At 40.5% G+C, this 21,200-nt stretch overlaps 1 protein-coding gene across 2 annotated transcripts in view; it reads left to right on the forward strand.

Moving 5' to 3' along the window:
* Positions 1–21,200, forward strand: part of tcf12 (transcription factor 12) — a 73,792-nt gene that overhangs the window by 20,156 nt on the left and 32,436 nt on the right. For both annotated transcript variants that reach the window (XM_041034831.1, XM_041034841.1), the window contains exons 6-8: positions 14,741–14,802; positions 18,278–18,410; positions 19,247–19,299. In XM_041034831.1, coding sequence (XP_040890765.1) covers positions 14,741–14,802; positions 18,278–18,410; positions 19,247–19,299 — 248 coding nt within the window. The remainder of the gene's footprint in view (positions 1–14,740; positions 14,803–18,277; positions 18,411–19,246; positions 19,300–21,200) is intronic.

Below are 21,200 nucleotides of genomic sequence, written 5' to 3' on the forward strand. Positions count from 1 at the left end.
GCTGGTTCCCATGTTAGGGCAGACTATGGATCAGCTAGTTTGGGCCTCAACTGCATCTTAGCCCCGCCCTCTTGGGCTACAATCCTCTTACTAACCCGCACGTCATCCCCAGCATGCTGCCCGACAGGTGGCTGCCACATTGTTCATGCTAGTGCGCTATAGACAAACTTTTTCAGTCTCAGCCACGTGAGTTTCTTTGACTCAACCGCTCATCACGTGTTGAAAGAGGGTACACTCACCCAGTCTGCTGACGTATCATTCATAGAGAATTTCAGCTGTACACTGAGTGTGATTCCCATGGCCTAACAGACAGTATTGTGAGTATTGATTGACACACAGATAAACCGAACATCTACTTAATAATAAATTACAATGTTTGGAAAAATGAGTATGTATGATGGATGGTTTGCTTACTGTTGGACACATAAGTATGTCTGTTTCAATTTAGTTACAAAAACACTTTGGTACTGATGAGGCTGTTCCCGAATTGAAAATGTTCAAGCCACCAGTTTAGGCTGAATATTTGGCACAGGGGGTGTCCCTCAACTTCTGTATTTCCATTTGTCATGTCCTCGAAGTTCCAAAGTATAGTCCTGTGCAGCTATACAGCAGTCGCTTCACACTGGATGACACTTGGAGAGGTTGTACCAGCATCTGGTGGTTTTAGTAATTTTGAGACAAAACTCGATTTATGAAGGTTTATAGCCTGGATATGTTTTGTCTTCTAACCATTCTAGGATTACACATTTATCTTTAAGAATGTACACAGTTGCTATTCCTGATTGTCCCGTGTACCTGATGAGTTTGATCAATGCAATTCACCGAACTTCACTTCCTTCTCTGTATGTAGTGATGCCTGACTTAAAGTCTCCTGGAGGTCTTGTAGTGGAGGGTTGGCTCTCATTCTGTTGTTCTGATTGTTTAGCCCCAGTGATAACCAACAGTTCATAGCCCTGACATGGGATGGTTAGATCTAATTACCTGCTGAGATCTTTTCTTGTGGTGTCGATGAGGGGAAGTCAGTGGGGGAGGTTGATTTCAAGCAATCTGGGCAATTACCACAGGCGATGAGCTACTACAAAAAGAGCTGCACTTTGCTCCTTTATTTCACGCTGTATTGTGATTGTGTGTGTATGTGTGTACTCTGCTTAATGTTTGCTGTTTTGTCATCATTTACTTAATGGACTGCTATTGTTTTCCACCAAGTGTTGAAAGCCGTTTGATTCCCAGGCCTAACCTCAGCTGATGCTTTAAAGTTACTGTGCTAATTGGCAAGACAGGGTTGATGTGGGTATTCACAGCTGTCACTGGTCACAGTTTGTCTGGCTTTATTGGAATAAAAGAAAAAAAAAATAGAAGAAATGTCTTAAAGGGACATCAAAAGACCTATAGAATCCCTCCTTTATCTATCATCTATTATCTATCTCCTGCTGCCTGACATTTTCACACTTTCTCTTGCACACACACACAGTTCACACTCAAACGTACATGTTCTCTGTCCTCAAAAAGTCCCGGACCAAGAGCTGAAGTCTTGCTCTTCTGGGCTGTAACATGCAGTATTATGTCCATGTTTATTTTGATGAATTATTGATTCAAATTACTTTCTATATCTTTCCAAAAAGGATATATTTTGTTTGAATGACAGAAGCAGATCACTTCTTCCCTGGATATTTTTAAAACTGAATTTCCATTTTGGCTCTCACTGCACAACTGTGGTGACGATTGCATCAGTTCTTTCCGGCCACGTGCCTGAGGACGTGATATCACAACTGCTGAGTTGTAATTTCACACTCACGTTTCTCCGGTGTGCTTCATACATATTACTCATACAGCTTTAGCCCTGCATAAAAACTAATCAGATTAATACTGTCATCAGCACACGCATACAGCCACATGCATCCTGCTCCCAGCCCGTCGACATACACGTGACCTTAATGTGACTCCCTGAGTGTGATCGAACAGTTGTCCTGTTTTGTCTCTGTATTACCGACTTTAAAGATTTCACCTTCTAGTTAAACGAAACATTAAAAGAAACAATGAGCTACTTTCTCTTACTGGTGTTTCTATTTCCACCAGTCAGGTTGGGTTTTCTGTTACTCTTGGGCTTCATTATTCAAGGACAGTAAGAAAATGTCTGGACAGCACAGTGCTGGTGTTTAACACATAAAATATGCTTTTGGTTTCCAGAGACAGAGTTTTCCCAGAGCTGGTGTGACTGTAGACTGCAGATTTCTTTCTGACAGCCACTTATTAAAATGTTTTGTTGCTCTGTTAATTTGTTTGTTCCCAGGAACAAAGAACAAACAAACAATCAACTGAGGCTACTAAAATGGAGCCGTACTACAAGTGAAGACTCCCTCTTTGAACTTGCTCTCTTGTTATTCGAGAGAGAAATTTAGTTGGTTATTAAATTCTGAAGATCTTACAGTGTTAAGAACTGATGAGGTTTTTGAGATGCAAAAGTAATGTCACTTGAAGTGTCCTTCAGTATTCTCATGAGAGACTAAAGGTTAAAGATAGTGAGAGAAAATGAAAGGCTGTAATTTCTCTCTGTTGCAGTTGTAATATATTGCAGACAAGCTTTGTTGTGTGTAATGTATTACAGACCTATCCTAATCTAAAATGCCTCAGAGCTCGATATCATGATGGCCTCAGCGAGAATTTAAAACAAATTTCAGGGGCTGTGCATTCATGTATTAGTTAACAAAGCAATCAAATAATCTTATTGTTTGCTCAGTACTATTTGGTGACATAATTTGTCCCAAGTGACTACATAATAGAATAGAATAACAACCACAGCCAGTGGTTAAGAGTGTATCATGTTCATAGGACTTTTTTTTACATTACAGTCTATTTGGGTTTGCGTTGCTTTTTATACTATGAACATTTTTCAGCTTTATTAACAAATTACATCTCATAACTTAATTATTTAATATTTTCTTAAATTCAGCAAATGGAAACAGCCTGCTTTCATCTGATATTTTTGGGTTGTCATTTTTGCCAGGAGTACATGTGGGGGAAAAAAAACCCCATCCATTGTTAAAAGCCATAATGCATGCTGGCAGAGGGAAAGAAATGAGTGCTGGTACCTAAAATTTGCATCATATTAGCATTCAGTGAGGCTTTGATGGTGCAGTGACTTTTTCTTTCCTCTTGTAAAGTTGTTTCAGTGTCGGTACATATTTTAGGATACTAACAAAGACATTATACAACCACGCTGCATTGCGTATTGCATTTGGGGAATTCTCATCTCCTCCATTCTTTTCCTCCTTCACCTCTAATTTTTCCTCATGGCTTTTCACGGTGTGTCAAATCCCACATCACACTGGCATCCCCAGTGTGTTTTTACTGGGGCAGGTGTCATGTGCTAATACTCTGTCCCATGGGAGACCCTCCTCAGACCCAGACTGCGACTGTGGCCAGGTGCTGTTCAGGTGTGCACTCATTTTCCACTGCAGTGTGGGTCACAGGTGCTGCCAATGCTGCTCCCTCTCCCCACTCTTGTCATTCACACCCACACCCACACCCACACCCACACACACACATACACACACACACACACAGTACATACACACATACAGTATACTGCTAGCTTTCACAATAAGAGCTGAAAACAGTATTAACTCTAACAGTTGTTTTGCAGGAATGACTTTATCAACAGTGATACCTGCAAAATGTATATGGCCACTGCATATATGAGAGGAGCAGAGAAGGGAAGACGAGGAGATGTGGTGCAGTACAGTTTAGTGGATGTAGCCAGTCATTATGCAGAGCTGCAGGGTGTGCTTATCTATTACTGCGGTCAGTGGAGCATGAAGAGCTGAAGACGAGCTGAAAGGGCGCAAATCCCTTTTCTCCTTCCCCATGCCGCCCACATCTCCCCACCCTCCCCAGCCCTCCCCACCCTCCCCGCCCTCATGCTTCTCTCAGCCGTTCTTGGCCCTGCCCGGCCCCTGCCTTGTCTTCCTTAGGCCCTGGCCCCCAGCATGCGACTGGTGAGGCTGCCCAGCTGCAGAGGATCAGCTGTAGTCTCAGTAGGCCTGGAGGGCTGTCTCTCTAAAGAGGAAAGAGGAGCTTGGGTACGGCCAAGGTACGATGACATGAGTCTCTAGGAAGCAGCTGCAGGGGGTCAGAGATCCATGACTGTATTTATAGTCAAAGCAAATGTGTCTTCATGTAGCTTATTTCAGTTACTTCACTGCATTTTATACGAAACATTGCTTGTTATGTATGGGGAATTGGTAAGGCTGAGGTCTGGCAGCTTTGATGGTTGTAAGGCCTCAATATACTTGCACATAATTGTACATGTGTGTCTGCAAATGTTTGCGTGACAAAAAGAGTCAGATTCTGATTTCAAAGAAACATTGCTGTGGAATAGTAGTTAAAAGAAGTTTCGATAAATCCAAATTCGGTCTTTAAGACCCATTGTACTTGTTTTCTTTCTTATATGTCCCACATTTCTCTCTTTTTCCACTCTCGTGCTTTCTGTTTCCTCCCCTCCCCCTCCGTTCTCTCGTTTCTCTCTCGCCTCATGCTGCCTTCAGCTGATGCCAAGAAGAATGTTAGAGATTATTTAATACAAGAGCAAAGCTAAAAAGGAAATGGTTCATTCAGAAGAATTACTGTTAGAGGAACAATTATCCACAGCTGATTTTAGAGTTTGATGTTGCTTTGCTGGCAGCACTGAGTAAAGAAAGCTGAACTTACTATAAAAAACAAAAAAAAAACACACTGCTGTGTATGTGCTCAAGAAAAACAAATGTCAAGACATCATGTGAAAAGTTAACTTTGATACATTATGTTGTGTTGACACTGACTTTACTGCTTCTGGAATTTGCAGATGTTGTCTTGAACTTAAACTTTAAAACTAAGAGAGAGGTAACCTAAGGGATGGTGTGTCTTGTCAATTTCAAGAAGGAGGCACCTTCTTGGTCCCATACACTCATGCTTATGGAGTTGAGAGATCACTTTGTCACTGCTAAACACAAACTATGTATTAAGTATACAGCTGTCTGCTTGTATTAATCACAAAGAGGATCAGCTTCAGGGCTGATTTGGGTAAAATCCCCCCCAGTAGAATAGCTCCATGAACCCATGTTGGGCACAGATGGATGACAAATCCAAGTAACTCTATCACATGACAATGCATGAAATTGACCCCTGACTACTATGTTAGTAGTTGACAGTGTCAAGTCAAGGTGTGGGTTAATGTTGTACAGTTTCCTTCACCTAAAGCCACTCATCTGAAAATACATCAGAGGCTGAGTCCTTGTTGAGGTGAGGCACAGAACGCCTGGCTCACAGTTGCTGGTTAATTCTCATGGCCACCAGTCCTTACTCCCTCCTCCATTTTTTTCCACAGTCGCAACTGCTTGCCCAGGCGCCCTGCGTCCATGCTGGTTGTGCTGGCAAACAAAATACTAGATAATGTTGCACTCCTCTCGTGTTGGACTCTAGTGGGTTGTGACTGGTTAATAAAATGCAAACATTTGTTTCGCCTTTACTCCCACTTGACAATGGCTGACATTTTCTCCTGCGCTGGCACAGCCCTGTGAGTGGGAAGTGTGGGAAGTGTAGAGAGAAGCATGGCTCTGTGAGACTTTTTCTTTACTGCCAGGAATATGGGGGTGGGAAGGTACTTTTTTTTTTTTTGTCAACTTAAAATCAAAAAAACTCGAACTTGAAATGGCTGCTACAGTTTTTGCCCACATACAATGCCACCCCCCCCTGGAGATCACTCATTAAAAGATCTGTCCCCTTCAGGCAGTTTTGGTGTTTTATTTAGTGCAGGCTTGTGTTCTGCTTAAGGTTTGCAGGGGTTTTCTGTGTGAGGAAATATGCCCCCAGTACTTGGAGCTGGATCAGCATTCCTAGCCCATGTGTGTATCCTTCCTCGTCCTTCACCTCGGCTCTCTGTTGTTTCGCTGTTCAACAGTTGTTTGGCATGTAATACCAAACATCGACACATACTTTGATGTTACACACTGACTTAATTCTAATATCCAATGGGGGGACATTTCTTTAGCTTGTTAGATGTGCTCTTGTTCTCCCGGAACAGCGCTCTCGCAATCTGACAAGGCATGATGGCGGTGAACTCACATGTGAATGTGTGATTCAGGGGAACATGTTAGTGTTCCCACCAAAGCAGCATCCATTACAGTGTTGGTGTTCACATGGTGGGAGACGTTATTAGGGACCTCATCGCCTTTCTCCTCTGAGAGAATGGATGTGTGATTATGAAGTCATCAGCCATGAACCAGTGAGGCTGCGTAGAAGCACCCCTCCTCATGGGTCCTCAGGGTGCCATTGATTGGTGACCATGTGTTTGTGCCTGATAGACTGTGAAATGGTGTGTTGCTGCACGGCTGTGTCACACCTGCGTCCCACCAAGGTGATTGATTGGTTTGGTCATGTGGAATGTTCCCATCTGGTCCACAGTAATGCATTTTTTTCCTCATTTGTGAATAACAAGCACTGGCAGGAGAATAGTTGGGCTTGGAAAAAGGCAAAGGCCAAGCGAAAACATTTTCCCCTTTCCACCTCCCCCTTTTCCTTTTTACCGAGGTAGAAAAAATTCAAATAGACCGAGCTGCGGCAGCTGATTATCCCGGGAGGGGATAAATACAATCAGGAAATCCGCATCTCTCTCACACGGAGGTGGATTTTAGGAGAAAATAAACTGTTTAGCTGGTGCGATGGGCAGCAGCTCCTGATTTTGAAAGTCATACTTCAGGGCTAAAAAATGTGCAGTGAAACCAGGGATATCTTCGATCTTGCTGAGAATTTAGACACCTTTTCGTGATTAGTAAGCCTTTCAGAATTTCTAGCCTTGTTTAAAAGCAATGGAGGTAACAACCCCCCCTCATCCAAATGTGTTATTCTGTTTCTCATTCCTGCATTCCCCCTGGTTTGATTTCTCTTAATCCTGGTCCCTTGCCTTTAATTGATCTATTCATTCCACCTAATGGCTAATTACACATCAGGCTGCATGAGCAGATGCATTTATCATCATAGTACGTAATAATCAGTGACATTTCAACAAAGAAAAAAAAATAAATATGCAAATAAGAACTCATTAACATTTGCTCTTGCTGTTTTGAATAATGTCACTGCTGACAAGGCTGCATGCAGAAATTGATGTTGAGCTCAGGGCTAGGGAGGCATATTTCCTTAGTGTTTTGTGGCTCTATCGTGTTTCTCTGTCCTACTGTTGTTTCTAATGCTGGGCTGTAGACATTCTCCCCCCAGCAATGGAGGAAACTGATTTGGAGCACTACCTCCCTTCCCTGTTTCCTCATCCACACTGACCTAACCTCTAACCCAGCCAGCTTTCATTTACTGTCAGACAGAACCTGGTGGAAGCATCAGACAGCTTTGACAGGATGGATGTACTCCAACTCTTGAGAGAAGTAAACTAAAAAAAAAAGGCATTTTAAAAGGTATGGGGAAAAAGTGAATGAGCATACATCTGATTTGTCCTTGTGCCGTCTGCTGTTGCCAGAGGAGTGTATTAGTAACCATGGGTCCTGTCTAGTTTTACCTCCAAGGCGTCTACACAGGCCAAAACTTGACTTTATATAGGGTAGAATATCACATTGGCAGTTTATTATTTAATTGTCACAGGGTCTGGTCCTTGTATTCCACTCCCTTTTATGGAATTCAACAGAAAAACAATACATATCTGTATAACAGTATTTAAACCTTGCCATGAATCGATCCGACCAGGGGTCCCACATTAAGAAATGGTCTCTTAACTTGATGGGATTAAGTTAGGTGTCATGGAAGTCATCACATGGGGACATGAGCAAAGACACACAGACACCAACAGCAAACACATGTGTACTCAGACAAAAAAAAACAACAACAAACAAACCAAGTTAGCTGGCGTGTGATAAGTTCATTTGGTTTCTACGTTAACAACATTTCCTCCTCCCGTATTAAGTCTTTGTTTTCATGATCTTGGCTTTCCTTGGAGCAAGGAAAATGGACTCGTTTTCCGGATGGAAAAAAAAGAGGTTCTTGGAATGCATCGGAGAGGCAGTGAAGCACGCTCACTAATTGGCTGTTTTTGTGGCAAAGGTTTTGAATTGATCCCTGGAGATGCTTAGGTCACTACCTCTCACATTATTAAAATAAGGGGCTCAACACAGTGCCATGCTGTGCTCTCCTGCAGCCCCATGATCAATAAGGAGGCACGCTGTGAATAACTGGCCAGCTTGCTTTTTCCTTCAACAGGATTTCAGTGCCTAATGTTGTTTATTCACCTCACTAGCTCAGCATGTAGGTATCTGAGGTTGAACTGGATAAACAATTAGATCACAATTTTCAATCAATAAAACATCAGCAAGATTTTTAAAAATTGTACACAGTATTTTTCTCTTTCTCTGCTCTATTTTGAATGAATGATCTGGCTAATCCAATAAAGTATTTTATTTTCATTAACATACCTTTGTTGTATATTCTGGCCAGTAGACTGAGGGTGTTTTTTTTCCTGGTAAGAAATAGGGAAATCCTGATGCCTGATGAAGCATGAATTCTCCTTCACATTTTAACTCCATTTTCAGCTGATGAACTCGTGAGTTAAAGGATTATGCAACAGTTGAATTATTATACATGGAAATCCTTGTCAAATATAATAGTTAATTGAGCTATAGGAGCTATCACAATAAAAAAATATATTGTTCAGATGTACTAGTGCTTTCTAGTTGCTTGGTGAAGAGGTGTGTGGGGTGCTATGTATGATTAGAGTTAACTGAACAATCTCAGTAAGTCCACCTTAAGGCCGCTGTGCTTTGGTTGAACAGTGTTGTTTAGAAAATGATCACTTGACAAAATGTGGAGCTAGAGACCTGGAGTTTCTCATTAGATTTTTGCTGCTGAGATTTTCTACTTGTACTGTCATGAAAAGGTATGTTTCAGTCAGGTCCATTTCTCTCGTCAATGTAGTAAACAGCTGAATCGCACATTGAGATGGTGTTTTGTGGGCGGGGGGCGCGTGCAGTTGGTTCTTCGCCTCTGCTTGCATTTCTGTAAAAGTCATAACTGACAAAACTGCGCACTTCCTTGGCTGCAATGTGAGACCTTGCCAGGAGAATGAGAAATCAGTGTAACACTTGTAAAATTTGGGCATTATGGCAGAATGTGTTGAAATAAGTCACTCCTGATAAAAGGCACATGACAGCAGCCTGGAGTATGGAAAAAAAAATAACAGCCGAAGTCTGAAATCATGAAGCAAAAAGACTCTTGGATCTGGTTAAGCAACAGCCGAACTCCATTCGTAATACAAACTGCTATATTTAGCAGAATCTGGGCACAGATGACACCATCCCTACTGCAAAGAATGATGGCAGCACAATCAGGGTGTGAGGAACCAAATCATTTGACAGATACGGGCAAATTATTAAGATCATCCTGCTTCATTGTGCCAAAGATTTTACAGTGGCCTGACCATTTATGTTCCGACAAAACGTTGACCTCAGGCATCTGAAGCTTAAAGTTGAAGCAACATAGGAGTGACTTCACAGCAAGTATGTGACAGTCCTTATAGTAATGCTTGAATGCCTTTAAAATCTGAGGAATGACTTCACCATAGCTGTCCGTAGATGCTCCCTATCCAGCTTGGCCGCACCTGTCACACAGTGCAGTGTTTGAATGTGCAAAGCTCATACAGATGTAGACAAGTAGACCCAAAGCTATAACTGCTGCCAGAAGTGCTTTTACAGTGTATTGACTCAGGGAGTTTAATATTTTGAACTTACATTGATTTGCAAACTTTAAATTGGGTTTTAAATGTTTTTTCCATTTGGTTACATGGCTGCAAGGTTTTAGTTTTTGACTTCTATAAACTGCTGATGTTTCTAAAAAAAAAATAGAACCTGGTTTGAAACATCTTGCTCCAAATTACTTTCTTTTTTTGCCACAACATTGTTTGCCTCTGAAGTACTTACACCTTCTTTTTTGTTAATGGGACACATTCAATTGAGTACAGATTTTTCACTGCAGCAAAATGCGTCTCAATCGTTTTCACACCTTTACTCAGAGTGAAATGCTAATAAGCAGCTTCACAGGATATTTTAATCAGAATTGATGGAATCTTTTTCCTCATGAGATTGATTGTTTTTCATTGCATCGGGGATATACTGTGTGATGGCAGTCTGCATATTTAAATTTATATTATAGATGGTGATTGCGGTAATTAAGCCCATTCAGTCATGTTGCTTTTTTTTTTTTTTCTTACATTTTCTATCTCATGCATCTGTGATGTTTTAAGGCTGATAATCATATCCATCATTGCACTTCAGACTCATTAGTAGGCCTGTGACACACACACACACACACACACACACACACACACACACACACACACACACACACACACACACACACACACAAAAAAAAAAAGAAAGCCAAACACATGCTTAGTCCCGTGTAGCTCTGCTGAAAACAAATGGGCATACTCAAAAAGTAATAATAACAATATTAGTGTTGCTCTTGTTGTGAGGCTGTGATCACGCAGGCCTGCACAGAGGAGGGAAAACAAAGCACTGCTAATAACAGGCCTGTAACTCATGTGAAATTGATGAACTGTGCTTCTGTTGCTTGTTCCTTTCCTCTCAGTAGGAATGGCTTTTTGATTTAGTTAGTTTATAATAAGTTCATTCAAGGAACTTAAAAATTTACAACTTGTTTTGTTAGTTTTGTTTTGTATTGGGAAATAGATTATTACAATGACCTAATTTCTGCAAAATGAATTAACAGTATTTGTGCGTCAGGCGGGAGATTGTGTCACTGGACGATAAGGGTGCATTTTATTCAGCTAATTTCAGCTCCTGGCTGTAAAACTGGCCAACCCAGCAGTATGTTCCTCTTGATATATCACTTTGTTCTACTTTACCTCAACATCATAAATATGCATTTTCCTAAAATTTCAATAGCAACTCAGCCACATAGCGTCTTTCATAACCAGCAGTTGCTCTTGGTTAGTTGTGAAGTTTTAAGAGGCTACAGAGGAATTTAAATTGTGTTTCTGTTGCACACATGGCAGAAAGGAATGGCTTCAAAAGTGATGATTGGCCTTTGTCAGAATGTGTCTTTATTTTCTCTTATTTTTTTCTATTAAAGCAGGAAATATACTACTAGTTGTTTCCATGTGGACTTTTAGGAGAAGATGGTGGAGAGCAGAAAGGCAGAATAGTTACTGATCAAGGCAGCCAGCTACGCAGTGCTTCTGTAGCACGACTAATGGCAGAGATGATCAGATAAAGTGGTTAGAGCTGCTGCATCTTCAGCAGGACAGTCTAAACTGTCTAAACTAAGAGACCTGTTCATCCATGACCTCTATACGTGGTGCTGAAGTTAATCCCCAGTGTTGCCACGTGGCCAGTGCCCTGAGCACTGCTGCATCCTTCTCTTCCTGGCTGATTCAGGCCATGGGAGGTGGAGTTGGGTCTGAATGGGGGAGGGCTTCCATGGCCGGTCGTCGCACGGGTGCTTTAGCTGGCTTCTGTTTCTTCTGTTTCTCTTTCCATGCTGTTTGCAGTGACCTTTTGCCCTGTGACTCTATCCTTTGATCTTATACACCACTGGTGTTATGAATATTGTATTTTATCCAGCTACATTTTAAGTAAATATACAATAAAGCAACTAATTATCTTTGAGAAACATTGTATATGAAACTGATCCATAATTGAGAGCCTTTCACTGTGAACAGAGAGGCTTCTGTCATGTTGAAAGTCAGCTACTTTCAAACTGTAGTAATACTGTGGTGTTGATCTGTTCTTTTAAGTACACTGAATGGGCAGCAGTAACTCTAGCTACTGCTCCTTAAAATCATAATTTGAAAATGTTAGGTATTCCTGCCCCCTGAACCAGTTCTGTCTGTCAAATTTTAAATGACAGTGATGTGAGCTTTCTCGGATTTAACAAACCCAGACCAGTTTCAGTAGAACATAATTTACTCAGTCCTTTAAAGAAAAAAAAAAGATTTTATTACATTTCTTGTCTATTATGTGTTCATGTGGAGATTTATGCACAGTTGAAGACTGAAAGGAAAGTCATTTAACAGAGGTTATAGACTGATTCAAAGCTTGGCTAAAAGACACAAGTTAATCTAATACATTGTTGAAAACTCCCTAATAGAAGAAAAGGGAAACCACTGTCATATGTAATATTTTCAAATGTATTTTTTGGCTAATAGAGTTGAAAGGCGCAGCTTTGGGGTTTTTTTTTTTTAAGTTTCACAAAAATGACAAACAAAATGGTTGCAGCTTTTGACATCAAGGCAAATTAATGTGAAACCGGTGGCAACTGTAATTTCTCACAGAATCTATAATCTTCACTTACAGTCACACTGAGATTGTTTTTATTTTGAGAGTAGTATTTTCACAATGCATGCTCCTCTCACAGATCAGGATGGTTTACAGTCTCATGATGTGATCTGTTAATATATCATGTTTTACTTTACTATATAATATGCTGCATCACAGGACACTTGCTGTACCTTCATGATGTCCAAGATGATGCCAAACAAACTGCTCATTTTATACTAGCAGTTTCCCAACAAGTAGTATCTTTGAAGACTCATTACCAAGAAAATGACAGCATCTTGTTGCTTACATATGCAGTAAATATTTATACCTGGTAGTTTGCTCACTGATTCCTTGGTTATACTGTATATTCCTGTGAATTCTAAGTTTAGGCTACACTGTTGATTGAGCACTGGACACAGAGCAACTTGGTACGCTTTGTTTTGCCGGGATCCACAGTTTTTGGGGAGCTGTGAGGCTGCTTCTCTGTGTCATAGTGTGGACTGAGACATTGTTTTCACTAACACATCTGTCTGCCCTGGTGGGCCCTGAAACTCTAACAGTGAGCATCAATTATTCATATCGGACACAGTGTGTGTGACAAAACACATGCTGCCAATGAATATTTAACTCTTACACTTGACCAGACCTTTCCCTCAGAAGGACTTTTAGGAATGAAAATGAATTTCACTAAACCACCTTTAGATATTAGAGAGAAAATAAAGAAATTAAAATTCCCTGTCAAAAGATGTTTCATCATGCTGCCATGATAGTGAACGTTGGTGGTAGCCGACAACTTAATCCTATTTCCTTTTGCAAGAGCGATGGCTCAGAACTGTATCACATTATTGTTACAAGAGAAGAAGCTTTGCCAGTTAAACCATCTTGCCTGATTTCTTCAGCTTCCTTGGTCTCCAGAGACAGTCTGCACAGATGCAGAACAACTGTCTCCTGCAGGACTGCTCAGATAAGCACAAGTGAATTCTCTTAGATGTGCCTCTGTTCACCTGCGCTTGTGAAAGCAATGTTCAGATCAGTCATTGTGTAACAAAAGATCTAGGCTATGCAAGTTTTTTAACTCACAAAAAAAATATTTACCTTTTCCCCAGAGTAAACAGAATTTAGTTCCAATGCTTGTGTCTGTGCTTGTAATATTTGGAAGTCTGACAAAAATAATGTACGACGCTGTTGAAGTTATTCATCATTCTCCCAGAGGAGCTCTCATTTGTTTGTTTGTTTGTTTTTCCAGGGGAGTAAAACTGCTGAGTTTGGATATTGTGATGTGTATGATTCATGCATGTTGTGTGCTATAAGTTTTATTTTTTCCCTGATGGGTGCTTGGGAGCTTTCCGTTGAGCTATGCACACTAGATGTGACACCGATAAAAGGACTGGGGCGATTATCAACTGAAAACATACTTTGCATACTGAAAACTCAGTGACACATAACAGTGTTTCACAGAAACATAGGTTTCGTTTTTGGATTTTAAAAAAGGTTTTGCCTAAGTAAGACAAATATTCTGCTACAACTTAAAATTATAAAGGTCCATCTTGTCTAAACTACTGTGTATCTGTCTAATAGTTAATTTAGTACATAGTACATTGTAACAAGACCTGAGGGAGTCTCATTTCTATGAAATGCCCTGATGGAAACCTGAGTTAATTTGGTATGACTGTTTTAAAAGCTCATGTGGGCTGGATAGTTTACTACAAGACAATGACATATATCAAATAAATGTCAGTCAGATAATTCCTCCTCCTCCCTCATCCCTCCTTCCTTTTTTCCCTTTTTACTTCCAGCCAGCATCAGATAATATCAAAGTAGATACTAGATGAAAGTGAAAGAAAATGAGTTGTTTAACTTAGTAAAAGGGAACAACGCCTCTAAGACTTGCCAATGGTATTTTATTACTGATGTAAAAAAAAAAAAAAGGCAGAAAATGTATGTCCATGTATGTTTGCATGTTATTTCTTGTTTTTACACATTATGTCAGTATACAACAACTTATAGAATCTCTACATTTAAAGCTTTCAGTTTTTTCTTAATATACCACTGTGAAGACATCATACTGACATTAGCAGACTTGGTGTTAGTGGATTTGTGACTGTAAAGATACTGGTTTAAATTGACAGATTGGCAGGGACAACATGTGTGAGGAAACCGTTCTCCTTCAAGGGAGTACCGCAGAGATAAGCTGCTTTTAACTGCTCCAGTGTAGCTGTCTGTGTACTTGAAAGCTCCCAGTGTAAATTTATGTACCCTGAATAATCTTTAAAAATTTGTTTACTCATAGTTTGCAGTGGGTTGGTTCTGTTAAAAAAACAAACACAATCAGGATACTGTATGTAGTCTACTAATAGAACATAATCAATGTGTGCGCTCACGTTTCATAAAAGATAACAGTTATTATAACTGCCCTGTTTGTGTTTTCGTAGGTAAATCAGAGAGGACTTCATTTCTAGGCTATGGGAGGGATCCTGGAGCATCTGGCTGTCAGGTGAGTTTCTAAACAGCTGTTAAGTTCATGTTGCTTCCACAGTTTCTTTCAAAGTAGAGCTATATACATTTGGATACCAAAGATCAGCTTCTACACGATGTTCCCCTATACCAATAAAATGGCTCTCTTGAAAACAAGCCAAACAGTATTTTCGAAGTTATAATGGGAAGTCTCATCCCACCAGAAGTGTCTCAAAAAGAGCGAAAAAAACATCTGTACATTTTGAGTGAGCAATAAAAGCTCCACAGATCACAGAAATAGAGGTGCTATGTAACTAGTGTTTATTTCGACTACTTGTAAAATCATCTCTTCACATTAGCCAATATAGACAGATTAAAAAAACATTTATTTTGCCTTGAAATTTGACTCTTGGTTAAGAAAGGTTGTTACACCTTGCCCCTTTTCCACTGCTTTCAAAAAGGGAGTCCGTGCCTTTATTTAATCAAGGTTGGATTAGTGTAAATCCCTCTATTCCTGTCTAAATAAGAGCTTCCTTCACTGTAATTACCACAAACACAGCAGCCAAGCTTTTGCAAGGTCTTGGAGATGAGACCTTTAACTTAAATCTACTTCACTGTAATTTTTGTCTTTGTCCTTGAGCTAATTTTAGATTTGATTTTAAGATTACTGTTAGTTTCTAAACCTTGGCAAGATCATCTTAAAATTGAAATCCCCTGAGAAACTGATCATATAATGGGAATGTCAGACATTTGCCCCATGTTTAGATCCACTATCAAACTAAAGATAACTTCAAAAGGGTCTGTCCAAAGCTAAGTACAGTTAACTCCGTCTTTTTGATGTTCAAGTTGTGAAAATGGCTTTTTGCAATGCAGTACAGTGTGAATGAATCTCGGCCTTCTCTAACATGACAGTGTATAATCATGTTAGACACCTTTGATCAGACACAGAGAAAATTTAAAAAAGACAAATGTTTGTGCAGAATGTGCACAGACCTCCAGCTACACAAATCTGAGATTATGGATCAGGAAGATTCACAAATGAATTTCTTTCCACACAAAATCTGCAAGGACTATGTGGTGGAAACATCCAGAAAATTTTTTTTTTAACCTTGTTGTTGCCCAACTGCACTATCGATTCGTAGCCTGCTTTTCAGCCCTGTACGTAACCTTTCAGTGTGTGTTTTGTCAACTGGTTAAGCCTAATAATTGAATAAGACAATTGATCTCATGATTTGCTTGCCATATGGCAAGCAGCCATGTGGCAACTACTGTAAATCATGACACTGACATTGCCCGACGTGGCATGTGACTTCTGAGGTTCAGAGGAGAGCCTTCTTGTGGTTTTGATTCAGACTTTCTCATCCAGTCAGGTCTGCCTATCAGTGCTTGGGGGCACTTCACATGAGCTGCAAATGATTTTGTTCACATTTCATATTGGAATTTCTGAATCTTTGTGTCTCGAAGTCTCCTACTTAACTCTTCATGTAATATGGAAATCTTGCGATGTACAAATATTTAATCTGCAAGAATTTTATTTTCTGATTCTTGCATAGCAGACTGTCTTCCCCAAGAGCAACAGCCCTCACCAATTCATTACTGTGTAATAAAACTAATTCAGAGGTGTTCACAGTTCAGGTCAGAGACAGTCAGGCATCCAAATTTGCATGACTCCTTAGTGGTTCCTACCTGAATAGCTTGCTGCGGGGGTTCGGTATCATTGAACAAAGGCAACAGCAGAAGCGGGTCTGTTGTTGTGCTATGTCAGTGCTGTGGCATCAGTGACAGGTTGTCACGTTACAAAACCTCTTTTTTTCCCTTTAGATTACATTTGTGTTATGTCTCTGACAGTTTTTGATGACCTACATTTTAGGTCATAGCACATTTTCTGTATACACCCACTGTGCGCTTTATTAGCAACACCATTCCAATTGTTCTTCGTGGCATAAATTCCACTAGCTGTTGATTCTTATGTGATTCTGATCCACACTGACATGATTGCCTTACACAGTTTCTGAAGATTTGTCAGCTGCACGTTCCTACCACAAGTCTCCTGTTCTATCTCATTCAAAGGGTGTTTTATTGGATTCAGATCTGGTGACTGGGGAGGCCACTGAAGTTCACTGAACTCACTGTCATGTTCCTGTAAACAGTTTGAGACGACTCTTACTTTGTGACATGGAGAATTACCATGCTGGAAGTAGGCATTAGAAGATTGAAAATAAAGTATGGCCACAGAGGGATGACCATGGTTAGGAACAATACCCAAACAGGCTGTTGCATTCAAATGATTATTGGTTGATATTAAGGGCCCAAAGTGTGTCTAAAAAAAAACATTACACCACCACCACCACCAGCCTGGACTGTTGACACCTGGACTTGTTGGGTCCATGGATTCATACTGCTGATGCCAAATTCTGACCCTACCATCTGCAGCCTCATTCCTCAGACCAGGCAACATTTTTCCAGTCTTCAGCTGTCTAGTTTTGGTGAGCCTGTGCCCACTGCTGCCTCAGATTTGTGTTCTTGGCTGACAGGAGTGGAACCCGACATGGTCTTCTGCTGTTGTAGTCCATCCACGTCAAGGTTCAACGTGTTCTTCATTCTGAGAAGCTTTTCTGCTCACCACAGCTGTAAAGAGTGGTTATCTGAGTTATTGTAGCCCTTTCTGTTAGCTCCAACCAGTCTGACCATCCTCCTCTGACTTCTCTCATCTACAAGACGTTTCCGTCCGCAGAACTACCCCTCACTGTATGTTTTTTGTTTTCAGAAACACTCAATCTAGTCAGTCTGGCACCAGCTATCATGCCACAGTCAAAGTCATGAGATCACATTTTTTCCCCCGTTCTGATGTTTGATGTTGACATTAACTGAAGAACATCTGCTGGAAAGGTCTCAGTGGTTACTGTGTCAATCCTCAGCCTACAAAGAAGATTTGAAGAGGGCACGTGAGCGAACTACTATGCTTTGCTCACATGATCCCTGCTCTGTGGTTCTGCAGCCGATTACTCTAATTAGACCAAGCTCTTAATTGGCCTCTTAACCCAGTTTGTTGGGGTTGTAGAGGTCAAATAGATATTGGTGATAAGTTTTCAAAGGCTGCCACTGTCTGTCCTGTGACGCAGAATAAACAGGACTTACACATAACACCATCACAATGTATGTATTCATTTCAACAACTATTTGTTTCATTTTGTGTTTCGTTATGTTTTCATCTTTACAGTGTAATGTTTCTGTAAAGATGCTATGCTATGTTATTTGCTGTTTACAGTGAACACAGTTTCAATGATTTTCTTTCTTCTGTATTATTTAGGACAATTCTGTTCTGAAGCTTGATGTAGATTGCATAATATAAATAGAGACAACTTAAAGAAACTGTTGTTAATGTGGCATGAAATTGCTAGCTGACTATAAGGTTGTTATTTTTACTGCAATTAAGTGAATTAAACCCACACATTCATGACATTGGAAGCTGATTTTTCCTTTAGTTTTAAACATGTGTTTGTTTTCTCTTTCAGTCTTCTCTAAGGTCGGACATTGGGGTGGCGAGTCCTAGTTCAGTGACTACGTCAGGGAAGTCAGCTGCTCCTTTCTACTCCTTCACTGCAGCCAATCCCAGAAGACGTTCTCTACAAGATCCTCCGCCTATTGGTTAGTTCCATCTCTGTGAAAGTGCTGACACAAAATGTCAAAATGATTGTCTAATTTTCTTTTAAGAGCTTTCTGTAGTTTCTCCTCAGGAATCAGTGTAGATTCTAAAGTATTTAGATAAATAAATCTTGGGTAATAAAATATTCACTGTGCATGGACATTCAGGACACCTAACTAAAAGGCCATACCAGTTTTTACCTATAGCTGACATTACAATAGCCCATATCATGCGCCTTTATAGGGTCTTGCTCTCTTGATGGCTTTAATTTTTTCCCCATCATTGTATTGGTCATTAAATAGGCCTGCTAGATTCACACAAAATTACAATTTCAATCTGAGCTGATAAAGAAGGTAAAAGGACAAGCTGCTCTTCCCATGGAAATGATTCAGAGATCCATTTTAAAAATACAAGGATGTTGCTCTGACGATATTTAGATTACAGGAGGACCAGCGAATTTGCTAAAAAAATAGGCAGTTATGGCTGTAATTATTACTGGGATGTGCTGTCCAAATGTGGCTGAAGACTCCAAAAAATAATTATTTTAAGAATTAAAGAAAAAAGACACATCACTGTCTTACATTGCCTTTGATGCAGCGCTCTTGAAGTTGAAAATGTATGTAACTGAAGTAGAATTAAATAAGAATAATAATAATCTTGTTAAAACATACATTTCATGTACATATAAGGTTGTTTGTGTGTCACAGTGTATTCACTTAGAGTTTTGTTGGCAAACCCATGTTGTGGAAAAAACAAGAGTTATGGCTTGTTTACAGCACATTCACAGTTGCTTCCTCTTTGCCTGTGAATGAATGGATGTGCTTTCATCTCTCCACAGATCCTCTACAAACAAAAAAGGTTCGCAAGGTCCCCCCTGGCCTGCCTTCATCTGTGAGTGGAAGATCATCTACCTCTCATATAAATAGATTTCACAGTGAGCTTACTTAAGCAGACACACACACACACATCTTTGCTACTCACACGCCCTCCCTCTCACACAAAGAGCGCTCTTGACATCACTATCACACTTCTTGGATGGGAATTCAATTGTTTTTGTGGGTCTTTGAAAAAGTGACAACAGTGATGCCTGTTCATTTAGATGGCAGAGTTCTGACCTTTCATGTTTGTTGTTCACACTCTTGTTTGTTTGATAGTAGTATGTAAAATTCTCTGTAGGGTACATCTTAGTCTACATTTCTGTGTGTGTGTGTGTGTGTGTGTACATGCGTGAATGTGTGTGTGTGCATGCATACACATGTGTACCTCGAGGTGATTGATTTTCAGTGCTGCCCTGTCACAGTCTAGCCTCCTCACAGCCTCTCCTGGGAGAAAGAGAGGCTGTCAGAGCGGATCCCCAGCTCTCCTCTTTTGATGTTTAATTAGTCATTACGTAGCCGAACAGGAGGACAGACAGAGATTAATAGCACAGAATATCTGAAATTTCTATTGGTAATGATCCCGGTGGAGCAGAAACCATTAGGATGCAGAGAAGTGTGGAGCTCAGCTTGCATTCGCTTAGACAGGGGGTGTTGGAGTTCATTAATATGCATAAATCAGTAAGTCAGATGTTCATTGTTAAAACCCTGGTGGATTGGCAAAGGTTTTATTAAGCTTTGCCTTAAATTCCTAGAACTGGTACAACACAATGATTTCTTTTTTCTTTTTAATAAGAAGCAACTGGTTTACCAAAATCCCACCCTTTTTTTCCTTAAACAATAAAAAGGTTCTTTTTTTTTTGGGTGAGGGAGTCTTGAGACTGGATTTGCCTTTGAGAGCTTTGATAATCGTCACCTCTACTGCTGTTTCTCTGAAATCAAATATGGAACAGGCCGGGGAACATAAAAGGCTGGCATGTGTTTTGTTTCTGGATTTGTATTTGAAAAGAAGTTTGTCAGAGCATGAGGGAGAGAAGCAGTCTCTGGCAGCAGCAGGAACGTGTGCTGCCTTCCTCTTAAGTAAGTGATATATTTGAGGTCTTGTCAGACGAAGGGAGGGAGGCAAAGAATGGTTGCCTCGCGGGTTACATCTCTTTGTTGTGTAAATGGACGTTGGGCTTTTATTTGTCAGTACTTAACACATGGGCGCAGGTGCGGTTCTGTGACTCAAAAGAGTACAATCAAGCAGTACAATGCTAGATGGGGAAAAACAGTGACAGAGCACGGGATAAAATACAGCTTCTTCTTGTCACTCAGTACTGCTCAGAAGATAAAGCCTGGAGCTTGGAGGAATTATCCCAGTTAGTCTTTGATCCCATTTGAAAGAATAAAGATGGCAGTGTTGAATAAAGGGCTATAGGTCTCTTATAACCTGCTGACAGAGAAAGGAAAACATAAAGCCAGTTTTTTGATAGGTGGTATATGTGAAAAATGTTTGAGTGGGAGGTTGTCTGGCAGCTTTTAGGAGGTGTTGGAGGAAGTTGGTATTGGACTAATGGGATGCATAGGTGAGGTACGGTGGCATGAACTATTGAATGGTGTAAAGGGCTACTTGTGGCCCTTAAAAATGTGTATAGTGACTGTTGCAGAGTGTGATTACTGCATATCTAAGGATGGTTATCAGCCAAGACCCATGTTTGTGTTGCTGGCACTGACACTGGAAGTAGCGCGGGTGGTGTTGAGATGTGCTGCGGGTGGAGGGGGGGGGGGGCGCACCTGGAGTCAGAGCTACTTTGCCAGAGGCAGCTGTGTGAAGAGCCTACGGCGTACCTGTAAAGCATGAATGCAGCTGCAGATGCCACTGAAAGCTTTTGCTTGTGTAAGCAAGTGCGAGAGCCTCGCCGGAGACCTGAATAG

The sequence above is a fragment of the Toxotes jaculatrix genome, chromosome 1 (genome assembly GCF_017976425.1).
Source record: "Toxotes jaculatrix isolate fToxJac2 chromosome 1, fToxJac2.pri, whole genome shotgun sequence".
NCBI lineage: Eukaryota > Metazoa > Chordata > Actinopteri > Toxotidae > Toxotes > Toxotes jaculatrix.